Source organism: Monodelphis domestica, chromosome 3 (genome assembly GCF_027887165.1).
Source record: "Monodelphis domestica isolate mMonDom1 chromosome 3, mMonDom1.pri, whole genome shotgun sequence".
NCBI lineage: Eukaryota > Metazoa > Chordata > Mammalia > Didelphimorphia > Didelphidae > Monodelphis > Monodelphis domestica.
In genome coordinates, this window is record NC_077229.1 from 290,042,151 (window position 1) to 290,054,802 (window position 12,652).

Sequence of the window (12,652 nt, forward strand, 5' to 3'; positions counted from 1 at the left end):
ATCTCTACTTTCTGGCCTCCCTGGCTTCCTTCAAGTCCCAGCTAAAATCCCGGCTGCTGTGGGAAGCCTTCTGTGGTCTCTCTGAATTCGAGTCTCTTCCCTCTGCTGCTAATTTCCTACTTTCCTGTCTAAAGCTGTCTTGTAAATCATTGCGCTTGTTGTCTCTCCCGCACTGGATTGTGAACTATTTCAGAGCAGGGATTCTCTTTTGCAATTCCTTATATCCCTGGCGCCTGGTACATAATAGTCTTTTAATGAATGTGTATAGACTGAGTGGTATCATCTAGAAATGATTTGACTAATTCTTCTGAAAGCCTTCCCATTAGGGCAAGAGTGGGAGAGGTGCCCTAACCTGAAATAATAGCCCATCTATCTTTCCATCTCTCCATCCATCCATCCATCCATCCATCCATCCATCCATCCATCCATCCAACTGACCATTCGTCTCTCTCTGTCTGTCTCTCTCTCTACAACAAAACTACCCACTATGAAAGAAAGAGTATACAGTTGGTAGAGGACACCAAATACTACCAAATGGATTTGTGCCAACCTCAATATGTTACCATGTAGTTTTGAATGATAAAGGCTCATAGTAATGTGGATTCTCTGATTTATCTTCTACTCTGTTTCTGTTTTTGAGAGAATTCTTCATCAGGGTTATGCATCAGGTACATAACAACCTTGTGTTTCTTATTTCTTTAAACATGGCTTTGACTTGTCTGTTTGTGCTAGACAACAGTATCCAGTCCTATTTAGCAGTTAGAAGGTAAAATGTTCATAACAAATTAGGCACTGTGGCACTAGGAAAGTTTATAAGGTTTCACAATCAATCATGTTTAAACACAGAAATCTGTTTATTTAACCAAACAAAACAGAAGAAATTATACCAGCCCTCAATTTTTGAATTTTCATTTAAATCTGTGAATCTTAAATCCACACTTGGAAATGTTTGCGAATCTATGTATCTCCAAAATACTCATATTTCAATAGGTTTTTCACATTTATATTCACCAACAGTATCACAAAAGTTCTTGGTTTTTTATCTTTTTTTTTTTTAAAACATAACTGTAAGCAACAATAATTCTAGAAACACTAGAGGAAAAAAAGCATAGCAATGTCCACAGGCACAAGAAAAGTGCACATTACTGGGTCACAATCACAGTCATTACTTGAAAAACTCTATGGAACAAGTAGATAGGAAATCTCACTGATGCCTTAAACTCATCCTTGAAAACAGAATTACAGAATTATTTTTTACATGAAATAAGGCAAATTTAGGAATGTACAAGGAACTTTTTTATCCAACCAAAGCTAAACAACAGAACAAATAGTACAAGTAAGCATCAACTAAAGGACTTGTCTCTATATATTTAAAAATAGGCTCATCTTAGTGCACAAAGAAAACACCATTTAAGCAGGGCCAGGGCTGGGAGAAAGAAGCAAGGTGAGAGTTCACTATGAGTCACAGCTGCATCCACTGAGAGTTGGTAGAACATTGGAAACTGGGTCTGAGAATTCTATAAAGCATATTCAGAGAGGAAATGGCCTTCTTGTTTTTGGAAAGTATCTCAGAAAGAAAAATGGAAAGAAAACTACAGAAAAGAGTGCAAATTTTCAGATTGTCACTTGCAACCATTTAACATTCAGTCATCTACATCCAATCACTACTACCAGAACTTCTACAAGACAGCAGCAGCAGCAGCAATCGTGAGTGAGCAGCTGTAATGAACCAAGGGGTGATTTTTTAAAATGATATGTCTTTATAGATAAATAGATATATTAAAAAAAAGAACCCACTCTGTGATGACAATTGCCAATTGGAAAGCTGCCATGTTGAATGGGGTGACTTTGAAAACAGCATGAACACAAGTAATGCAGGCTCCTTTGGGTAGTAGTTTGTGATGTGATGATTTATAGAATGTAGATATATGGATTTTCCAGCATCAAGTGTATTTTTTTTTTTGTAGAAAGAATTTGGAGATAGAAGAAAAAAAGAGGATGGAAAGGGGACTTACAATAGTTTCTCAAAACAGTTTTTAGGACCAGTGAAAAAGTTACCAAAGTAAAAATGACAATTTTGAATGAAAAAAACTTTTTTTTTTATAAAAATTACATTTTCTTTTAAAATACAAGATCCTTTTAATTGCTGTTTCATCCTGTACCAACAGGAAATTTGGCATTGTTTTTTGCCATATACTGCAGCTTTCGGTCCAATGAGTCAGTAGCATATTCCACAATATTGCACTTGCAGCTTGAACCAATGGAAAGGACCACAGCATCTTCTGTTTCATCTGTGAGTTAGCATTCTACAGTCACTTTTTTATATTTATGCTGATAGACTAAAACAGAAAGCAATGGGCTGGACACATGAAAGTACCTCGAAAAGATCAGAGGCCAGTTCCCCTGAAGCACCTTAACACATCACCTTAAGGATCAAGTACAGTGTGGCTTTATGGTATATAACTCTCCTAAAAGCCCGTGCAGCAATACCTGGAGCATATGCTCTGGGAAACCAACATGTCATTTGTGGAAACTCCAAGATAAGACCCATTGAGTGCTAAGGTCGTGGGATTCAGTTCTGCTGTAAAATGAGGTTTTCCAGTTCATCTGCTGAGCGAAGTAAAAAGGCTGCAGATTCTCGGTATCCTGCCACAAGCTGCCGCACGGCATTGATTTCAGTCGGACTCAGCTGGGGTCTGGAGCTTGAAGTGCTGGAGGACCCAGAGCTGGTGGCTAATTGTCTCTTCATGCTGAGATCGGTGGGACCTGGAAGTCAGAGTCACAAGAAAAACAATCAATAACTTCTGTGGTTCTATTGGACCTTTCATCTGAGGATCTCAGGACACTAATTCTTCATTACCTGATAAATAAAATGATCTCCATGTTTTTGGCACACTTGCAATAGCCTAACAGTGTGGGATTTTGGAAAGAGCTTTGGAAATAGAGTCAGTAGACCTGGGTCCCAACTAGTAACAATGAAAGCAGCACTCTGAATGAAATTAAATAATGAAAAAAGGACTTTGTACATGGAAGGGAGGGATTCCACCCTTCAATGGAGGAAGAGATGCCTTTGAATCCTGGATTTTATAATTTATTTTTTGTGTGACCTTCCACAAGTTAACTACGTCTTTTCTCTGGGCTAAGATTTCTTCATCCACAACATGAGGGGATCAATCAAAGTATTTATTAAGTTCCAGCTCTATACTAGGAATCTGATAGGTGCCTACAATTTGTTGTTTTGTTGTTATTCAGCTATTTAAATTGTGCCTGACTCTTTATGACCTCATTTGGGTTTTTCTCAAGGATATTAGAATGGTTTGTTGTTTTCTTCTCTAGCTTATTTTACAGATAAGAAATTGAGGCAAACAGGCTTAAGTGACTTGCCCAGGGTTACACAGCTAGTAAGTGTCTGAGGCTAGATTTGAACTCATGAAGATGAGTCTTCCTGATTCCAAATGCTCTATGCATTGCATCATCTAGCTGACCAATGCTTATGATACAAAGACAAAAACAAAATCCTGACTATCAAGAAGCTTATACACTACTGGTTCCTTTCACTTCTAAGATCCTGTCTGTATATAGCAATTTGGGGTGCCACTTGCTGGAATGTTACAACATACATTTGGGAAAAGGGTGTTAAAACACTTTTCCAAACTACTTACATTTTTAGATGTTTTAAATATAGATTTCAGGATTAGTTACCTTAAGCCATTTCAACCAAAGGTCAACTACAGAAAGAAGAGAGAAGAGACCCCAGGTCTGGCCAGTGTGGAATAGGCAATGGCTCAGAGAAGGGAGTTCCTTGGAATTTACTTAAGAACCATAACTAGAGCACAAACATTCTCAAATTGGCTACCAGCATCAACCAATTTATGAATTACCGTGGCATTTCACAACTTTGGTTTTGGAATCCATTTCACACAGTCCTCATTTTACTGTCAATAGATGAATAAGATCTATTTATATGGATGAGACCTTCCTTTATATTACTGCTTTTGAATTTAGGATCTGATTTTCTCTGAACCACTGCAGGAGGTAAATAATGTAAATATTTTTATTTGCATTTTATAGATATAGGAAATTGCAGCTCAAAGAGTTCAGTGACTTGTCCCAAGATCATAGAGTTAGTAGGTAGTTCTGAGACTCAAGAATCTTTCAATTCTATTCCAATGCATCTTCATTTGAGTCTAAAGGGAAGGAACTCTAGGAAGACAGGTAGCAAACGCAAATCACAGAACTGCACTAATCAAAAAATCATTAACAATAAAAGTAGATCAAAGATCTAGACCTGAAAAAGATCTTACCAATCATCTAATCTAATTTCTTTATTTTATAGTTAAGAAAACTGAAGTGTAGGAAGGTCACCCAAAGTGTAAGTGGAGGAGTCAGAATTTGAATCCTTGAATCTCTGATTCCAAATCCAAGACTTCTCCCACTAAACCACAATGATCTGGAAAAAGTAACATACTGTCCTACTATGGGCAGTATGATCTCAATGAGCTCTTATTAATTTCCAGATTGTTTCCTTGACTGGCAATCCGGTTATAGTCAATAATATCCATTAAAAACATAACCAAAAGAAACCCGATACTAGAACAAATTTCTTTCTAAAAAGAAAAAAAAATAGATGGGATTTCTCCCTAGTAATACAGATATTGCCAAGGTCTTATTGAACCAGCTCTGGAACCAGAGGGCATATGTTCAAATCCCGAGTCTGATGTTTACTAGTTCTGTGTTTTGGATAAGTCATTTGACATTTATGGGCTTCTGAATCTGTGAAATGAGGTAAACTAGATGAAGTAGCTCCCAGATATAGATCAATAAGTCTGAAAGCCTTAGGTGTAGTGCTTTTCCGCCTACCCATATCACTGGAGTGATCTTTATTTTTATAAGCTTTATGCATAGTGTTTCTGCTCTGCTATGGGGGACTTCCATCTTGTTCTGCTCTTTGGGAATCTCTGAGCTATTTGGTATCACTCAAGTAGACCACGGTGGCCTTCCAAAAGGAGGCTGTGCCTCTTATTCTGCAATTTTAACTTTTGTTCAAATAAATATACAGGGTGTGGAGAGCACTCAGAATTCTCAAAAAGAAATAATTTCAAACTCATACCAGAAATGTAATCCTTACAGCTTTGAGTGTGGAACAACCAGATTCAAATGCAATTGAAAAATGTTTAACCAAATAAAAAATAGGATACCACATGGATAATGTTAATTTGTAGTTTTCTAAAATAGCTATTTGGTCTGAAGGAATTTGATTTTATTCAAGTTTAACACCAGTGATGTATAGTACATACAGGACTGCTGGGGCAGTGGAAAGAGTTAGGCACAATATCCCAGTGTCTTATTCAACTAAATCCAACAAAATGTGCAAAAAGCTTACTTTGTATAAGATACTAGGGAAGGATGTGGATTGGATTTGAATAATTATTTAAAAAAAGATTAAAATAAATGAAATTGGTTTTGGGTAAAGATGAGGGTCAAAGTCATTTATACATATGAATTGTTATTTTTTGTTTTTCTTTTTGTATTTTGTGTTTTGTTTCTGTTTTTGGTCCAACCCTGTGATTTCATTGTTAAAAGGAATTAATTCTCTGTTAGTTAACCCTTTTTACCAATGTATATCAACAACTAACTGGTCTGCAAGTTAGAAGATCAGAGAGCTGCTTGGGGCACAAAAAGTTTAGGTTATTTATCCCAACGGTGGAACTAGAACTCAGGTCTTACTAATGCAGAGGTCAGCTCTTTATCCATTAGGCCATGCTGCCTTTCTATAGACATATTCTTAGCAATTATGACCAAAACCAAACCAAAACAACAACAGCAAAAAACCTAACCTGGTTACAATCAGAAAAGAAACTAGATTACATTGTAAACATCTTGAGGACAGGACCATATTTTTTTCTCATTTTGAATGCCCCAAAGTGCCTAGAATAGTGTTTTATACTGAGTACAAACTCAATACTTTTTTAAATGAAAGAGAAAAGGTTTATTTAATAGTCAAAGCAAAACAAAATGTGAATAATTTTATTCATAAGAACAAGCCATTTAAAATCATCTTTGTTTTTCTTATCTCCAAAAATCAAACTCATTTTGAGACAATACATTGGAATGGGCAGTTAGGTGGCATAGTTAGTGTATAGAGTGCCAGACCTGAAGTCAGGAAGACTCAATTTCCCAAGTTCACATCTGGTTTCAGACAATTCCTACCTATGTGACTCTGGGCAAGTCACTTAATTCCAGTTGCCTAGCTTTTATCTTTCTCCTGCCTCACTAAGTATTTATTCAAAGACAGAATGTAAGAGTTTAAAAAAACACAATTGAGTTGCTGATCTATTTCGGTAAGGAGAATTTCCACACCAGGAGGTCTATATACTTAATGAGGAACTTTTGCCTGGTCTATGCTACACCTCAAAGGGGGAAAAGAAGCCTACTCTCAGCTTTGCAGACAGCAGACATACATGTGCTTTAAAAAATCAGTTAAATACTATGTATATATGTTGAGGGTGTTTTTCAGAGTTACTTGATGAGACCTTCCTGAACCTCCCTTTAACAAGGTGTTGAGCTCCTTTGACAAGATTACTCCAATAGGATCTTGTTGCTAAGATAAAAGAATCATAGACTTAGATCTAGAAGGATACTTAGCACAACCCTTTCATCTTATAGATAAGGCAACTGAGGCATAGAGAAGTGATTAAGAAAGTTGTCCAAGGTATAAAAATCATAATCATTGCTTTACACGGTTCTTTAAGGTTTGAATGATACATGTTAACTCATTTTATTCCTACAACGATCCTATTATTATCCATATTTTACAGACACAGAAACTGAGGCACACAGAATTTAAATTACTTGTCCTGAGTCACATAGCTGTCTTCATTTATCGCTGTCTATAGCTTGTTTGTACATTGTTGTTTGCAGGTTGTCTCCTTCATTAGACTATAAGAGAATAGGGGTTGTCTTTTGTCTTTGTATCCCCAAGAGTTAGCAGAGTGCCTGGCACATAGCAGGCACTTACTATTGATTGTGCAATAATTCTTGATTGGTAATATGACAAATACTTCACTATTCACACTTGTATTAGTTTAGTGTTTTGATTTATAAGGTCCATTTCCTGAAGATGTGTGTATCTCATATACGCTGGGAACCATTTCTAAGAACAATCTGAAAAAAAATTGACATTCCTATAATGTCAAATTTTTTTTTTATTATAATAGCCATTTTTTGCTTTGATTTCTATTCTCCTGAAAGGGAAGGTGACATAGCACAGTGGATAGAAGGGGCACCCCTCCCCGCAACATGCTAGTTATGTGACCTTGGGCAAATCCTTTACCCCTAGTACTCCAGAGAATTCTCTTTGCTTGTTAGTTATAGAAAAAGATGGCCATCTGCACTGGGTAAGGGAGTTCCCTCACCTGGGAATTTCCTCTACCAAAAGAAAAATAGGGCATTCCCTACTTTGATATTTTTTACCTTTCCCCCTAAAGAAGTACTGAACCACATCCTTTCTCCAAGAATCTGAATAACTCTCAGAAAAGCCTCATTATTCAGCCAATCCTTGTTAGCACCAATTGTCACATTCAGCCCTTCTCTGAAGATTGGATAGTCATTATATTAGTTAAGTGTCAACTTTTTTCATATTGCTTTTTCTCCTGCTTTTGCTTCTCTCCAATAAACTTAAAAGAGTTTATAAAGCAATGCAAGCCTGCAATGCCTGACTAAATCAAAATTGACAACCAAGAGGCCTACCATGCAAAATAACAAAACCATTACAAGATGGCAAGAAGACTGTTAGTCACTCTGTGAACTATCCAGTCAATATACTCATCACCTAGAAAGTGACTGTCATGTTTTCTGGTACTATATTGCCAGACCCACATTGCTTTATCTGTTGGAATGATTAGAGAAAGCGATGATTAGAACCTCCCCCAAAGAAAGCAAAAAAAAAATCAAAATGGACCATTCCTAATACAAATCTTGTGTTGAAAATGTTTTCTTGGGTTATCTAGGATTTGTTTCTCATGAAATTCTCTCTTCATTAACATGGCATCAGAGCCACTCTAAATGTCTTAGTTTTGTAGAAAATGATAGCAAATGCGATAACCATTACTCTCTAGACAGTGCAAACCAAATCCTTTCTGGAAGAGTAGATCTTTCAGTCTCTTTACCTTTGAAGAGATAAATTGTCTGTCAATTTTAAGAATGAACAAAGATATTTAACTCTTCATTATATTTATTGCGAATGTAAAATAAACAGGAACTAACCTTTTATGGCTAAATGCCTTCTTACACAGCTCTAGTAAAACCCTTGAATTAACTGCCTCTGTATTCTCTTGTTAAATTTCCCCTCCTATTTTATCTCCTATGTCTTTCTCATTGTGAGGCATAGAGGGGTTGAACTTCTGTATGATTATAATAGCAGCTATGTAGTACTTATTATATTTCATGAACTGAGATAAGTACTTTATAATTATTATTTCATTCCCAACCTTAGGCGGTAGGTGCTATTATTTTATGTTCATTTTACAGATGGGGAAATTGAGTCAACAGAGAAGACATTTATATTGAATAGAATCATGGAATTTTGGAGTTGGAAAGGATCTCTGTGGATAGCTTCCATCTGAAACAGGAATTTTTTCCTACAACATCCTTACCTAGAAGCCATCCTGCCTCTGCTTGAGCAGTTCCAATAGCAGGGAACTTACTACTTCCTGAAGCAGTCCATTTCAGGATTTATTGCAACATAATATTTCCAGTTTCAAGATCTATTTGTTTCACTGTATTTCCCACGTCCCATTAAAAGCCAGTGCCCCATAATCATCTTCTTGGAGGAGCATTCATCTTATGATTACATGAAAAATAAAACAAACACCCAAAACTTGCTGGACAAATGTTTGTTTGCTCTGTAAATTGAAAGATTCATTGGGAGTTATATGTTCTAAGGAAGCAACCATTATTTAAAATGCTGTCCATTAGTCATATGGATACCATAGCAGTTTATTCTAGCAATGCTGATAAAACACGGATAGCCCTGAGAGGCAAGGCTCTGTGTGAGTTATCTCAGCAATAATCCCTTCAGAATTGTGTGTTACTAGTAGTTAACAATCAGTTTGATGGTTAATAGCCTTCTGGGAACCAATAATGTCCTAATAAATCCAACACTGTCCCTCAAAATGGTCATTGCTATTGTAGACCTTGATTTATAGCAGGACTGGATTGAGGGAAGGGAAAAGTGATTAAAAGTTTTTAAATGGCAGTATTAAAGCAAAGTTAGTTTTGTTTTTCTTAGCGACTTACCAAATGCATGCCACCTTCCATAAATTGATAACTGCTATTAATACCTATTTATGTGGTTTTTATTCACATTATAAATTGACATATAAAACATAGTTATTGTTTAAAATTGATGTTCAAGTGGTTAATAATGAATCTATATTTTTGGAGGTCATAGTTTTTGGATGACGTGAAAGCTAGAACTACTTTTTCCTATTTTGTTTCTTAAAACTTATTCTACCCCATCTACCCTGCTCCCCATTCTCCCTTTTCTAATTTCTGAAAATCTGAAAGAAAATAGCAATAAAAGAAAAGTCTAGGATACTTTAAGTTGTCCCTTATCTGAAGGCTGAAGGATGTATTACATGATCTTCTGAGTTTTCTGTCAATCTTAAATTTCTTTTAAAAATAGATAAAATAAAAGCTAAATAATGAAGAAGTGAATACCTCTTTAATAACTTAACTTTCCCCAGAAACTAATTCTGAATGAAAGGATTAAAAAAAAAGGGCAAGAGGGCAAGTGGGGTTATCTAGCATGTGTCAGGAGAATGCTGGGAAACCTACACATTCTATTTTCAATTATCCAAATTAATGGAGGGAAACATTAGCACAGATAATACCAAACAGTGGATAAAGTGCCTGGAGGAATTTCTTGTCACTGTAACAACCCAAAGACCTTGAGTGATACAATGAGCTAAATTGCTGAGGGACAAAGGAAATGGAAAAGCAGCTATCTCTGCATGAATGCCCTGAAATAGTCTTCTTTCTTTCTCTTTTTTTCCTTCTCTTTTTCCCTCCCTCCCTCCTTTCTTTCCTCCCTCTTTTCCTCCCTCCCTCCTTCCCTCCCTCCCTCCCTCCCTCCCTTTCCTCCCTTCCTTCCTTCCTTCCTTCCTTCCTTCCTTCCTTCCTTCCTTCCTTCCTTCCTTCCTTCCTTCCTTCCTTCCTTCCTTCCTTCCTTCCTTCCTTCCTTCCTTCCTTCCTTCCTTCCTTCCTTCCTTCCTTCCTTCCTTCCTTCCTTCCTTCCTCCCTCCCTCCCTCCCTCCCTCCCTCCCTTCCTTCCTTCCTTCCTTCCTTCCTTCCTTCCTTCCTTCCTTCCTTCCTTCCTTCCTTCCTTCCTTCCTTTCTTTACCAGGTTGGTAACAGACTAGGTTTGGGTCACTTGATTGCTCTGGTCTTTGCTGCAGCTGAGAACTCCAGAGTTCTTGTAGCATGGAAAACATAGATTGTCCAATAGGCCCAGCGCACATGGTCTCTTTTCTAATTCCAATCAGTCTCACTTTACCAGATATCAAAAGATTTTTGGTAAAGTCAAACACCATCTTATTGATGGACTGAAATAAACCAATAAATAAAAAGGTTTTGTATGAAGAAATGACAAGGGTTATTGCTAAGGATTAGAAAGCATTCAGAGGATACAACATTTGATCCAGCTTGTATCCTTTCAAATTTTCATGCCTCTGCCAGTTGTCTAAGAGAAAATGACTATTTCAAGGGAAAGTGAGAAAACTGGTGGGAAAAAATCTGATCACGGCAAACTACAGTTCTAATGGGGTAGCATAGCAAGAGTGGTCCTAGAATATAAGGTTGAATATATCTTCTTGTGAATTCATTTAGACAATAGATTTTGATTGGTATAAGACCCTCTCAGAGTAAAGTAGGTAGGTAGGAACTCGTTATAATCGTTATAGCTCATTATTACATAGATACATTGGAACATTTCTCTGAATATGGCCACATATACTGAACTTTTATCATATATGGTTACCTTGGAACCCTGGTGTTCCCATCCCATGATACCATATTAAAAAAGAATTGGACTGCATACTGTCAGAGACATTTATGGTGGGGTGACATGTCTCTTCTTATAGTGACATTCAAGATCATTTTAGATACAGAATACATGTAACTATGGAATACTTTTCTAAAAAGAAGCATTCCAATCAGCCTGGAAGAGTCAAGGAATCCAAGATTTAGAGGCTTAGTTCAGGAATTACATTAATTAGATGAAATTACTTTATGTATTTGAACACAATAGGAGATATTCATTACACTGAATTATTAAACAAGATTGCTTTCTGAATTCTTTCTGAATTGCCATTTAGATATTGATGGCATATTCATTTTTTAAAAACATAACAGATCTGAATTTGATTAAGTGATGGAATGGATTAGCCACTAGAACATACTACATCTATTATTTTTAATAGTTTAGTATGATGGGAAGCCTAGATAGGGATAACATTTCCTGCAATATGACACATGACAAAAAACTAAGCATTTTTCAGATATGGAAGTCTATGGCAGCATTCAAGATTAAAAAAGAATTGGAATTTACAAAGTTAAATGGAAAAATAAGAATTGCAATTGTGGCTGGTTTGGGAATTTAAAATAATTGTGATTTTGTATTTTTTAATTGAATTTGTGATTTCATTGATTCCTATTATTAAGGAAACTTGCTCTATTAATGAACATCAGGCATTTGCTCTGAAACTTATAGTCCTAGATCCCTGGGGCATAGAGCGGTTAAGTGAGTTTCCCATAGTTACAAAGCCAATATATGTCAGAAGTGGGACCTGAAATCTTGAATCCTTCTGGACTCCATGTTAAGCCCTCTGACACAAGTGTGACACAAGGATATCACTAATGGTGTTAAACATATGCTCTTCTGGGACTAGAATAGGTAACTGTTATATATATGCCAGGAAAGGAGCTTTAGTTATCTCCATTTGGTGGAAAAAAACCTGGGCCACTGGAAGCTTATGAATTGCATTTTCAAGATATGAAATGAGATTACTGGCTTCCTAGGCAAGGGAACAGTTGCCTCTTAGGACCTTTGTTCTATATTGCATAATTGCTGATGAGACCAGTGAAGCTTGACATCTTCCAAGATAGGTCCCCAGAGAAAATTCCTTATTTTGAAAAAGTTAGGGGAAGACACAAAACAAAGCAAACACAATGAGGTCACATCACTTGAAAGTACCTGACCTTTATACTATATGCAACTCTAAAAGGAAGAGTCCAGAAAGTTCATAAAACTTCCTTTTCCTTGCTTATTTTGTGACTAAGGATAATGCAATATTCCCTAGGGATCTTTAAGATGACATGAAGAATCAAATTTATTATGCAGCAGAGAAATGACTTTTAGGAAGACTATATAAAACCTAAATCAATATTGAACAGCAAAAACAATTATTCTTGCTGGAAACTCCAGATAGAACAGAAGTGAACATGACCCTTCAGTTAAACTTCTCTGAAGTTTCGGAGCCAATTAAATCTATTAAATAAAGTGAGGCATTTAATCATATATAAAATTTGCAGTTTTTTAAACTTATATTTGGATCTAGCTCCCCCCCCCCAATAATAGTTCCAGTGAAGCATT

The 12,652-nt window shown here is 36.4% G+C and overlaps 1 protein-coding gene across 5 annotated transcripts in view; it reads right to left on the reverse strand.

The window, feature by feature from the left end:
* Positions 1 to 830: 830 nt before the first annotated feature.
* NOL4 (nucleolar protein 4) overlaps positions 831 to 12,652 on the reverse strand; it is a 438,053-nt gene continuing 426,231 nt past the window's right edge. For all 5 annotated transcript variants that reach the window (XM_056823865.1, XM_001380265.5, XM_016431542.2 and 2 more), the window contains one exon: positions 831 to 2,766. In XM_056823865.1, the coding sequence (XP_056679843.1) occupies positions 2,746 to 2,766 (21 nt within the window). In that variant the 3' untranslated portion in view covers positions 831 to 2,745. The remainder of the gene's footprint in view (positions 2,767 to 12,652) is intronic.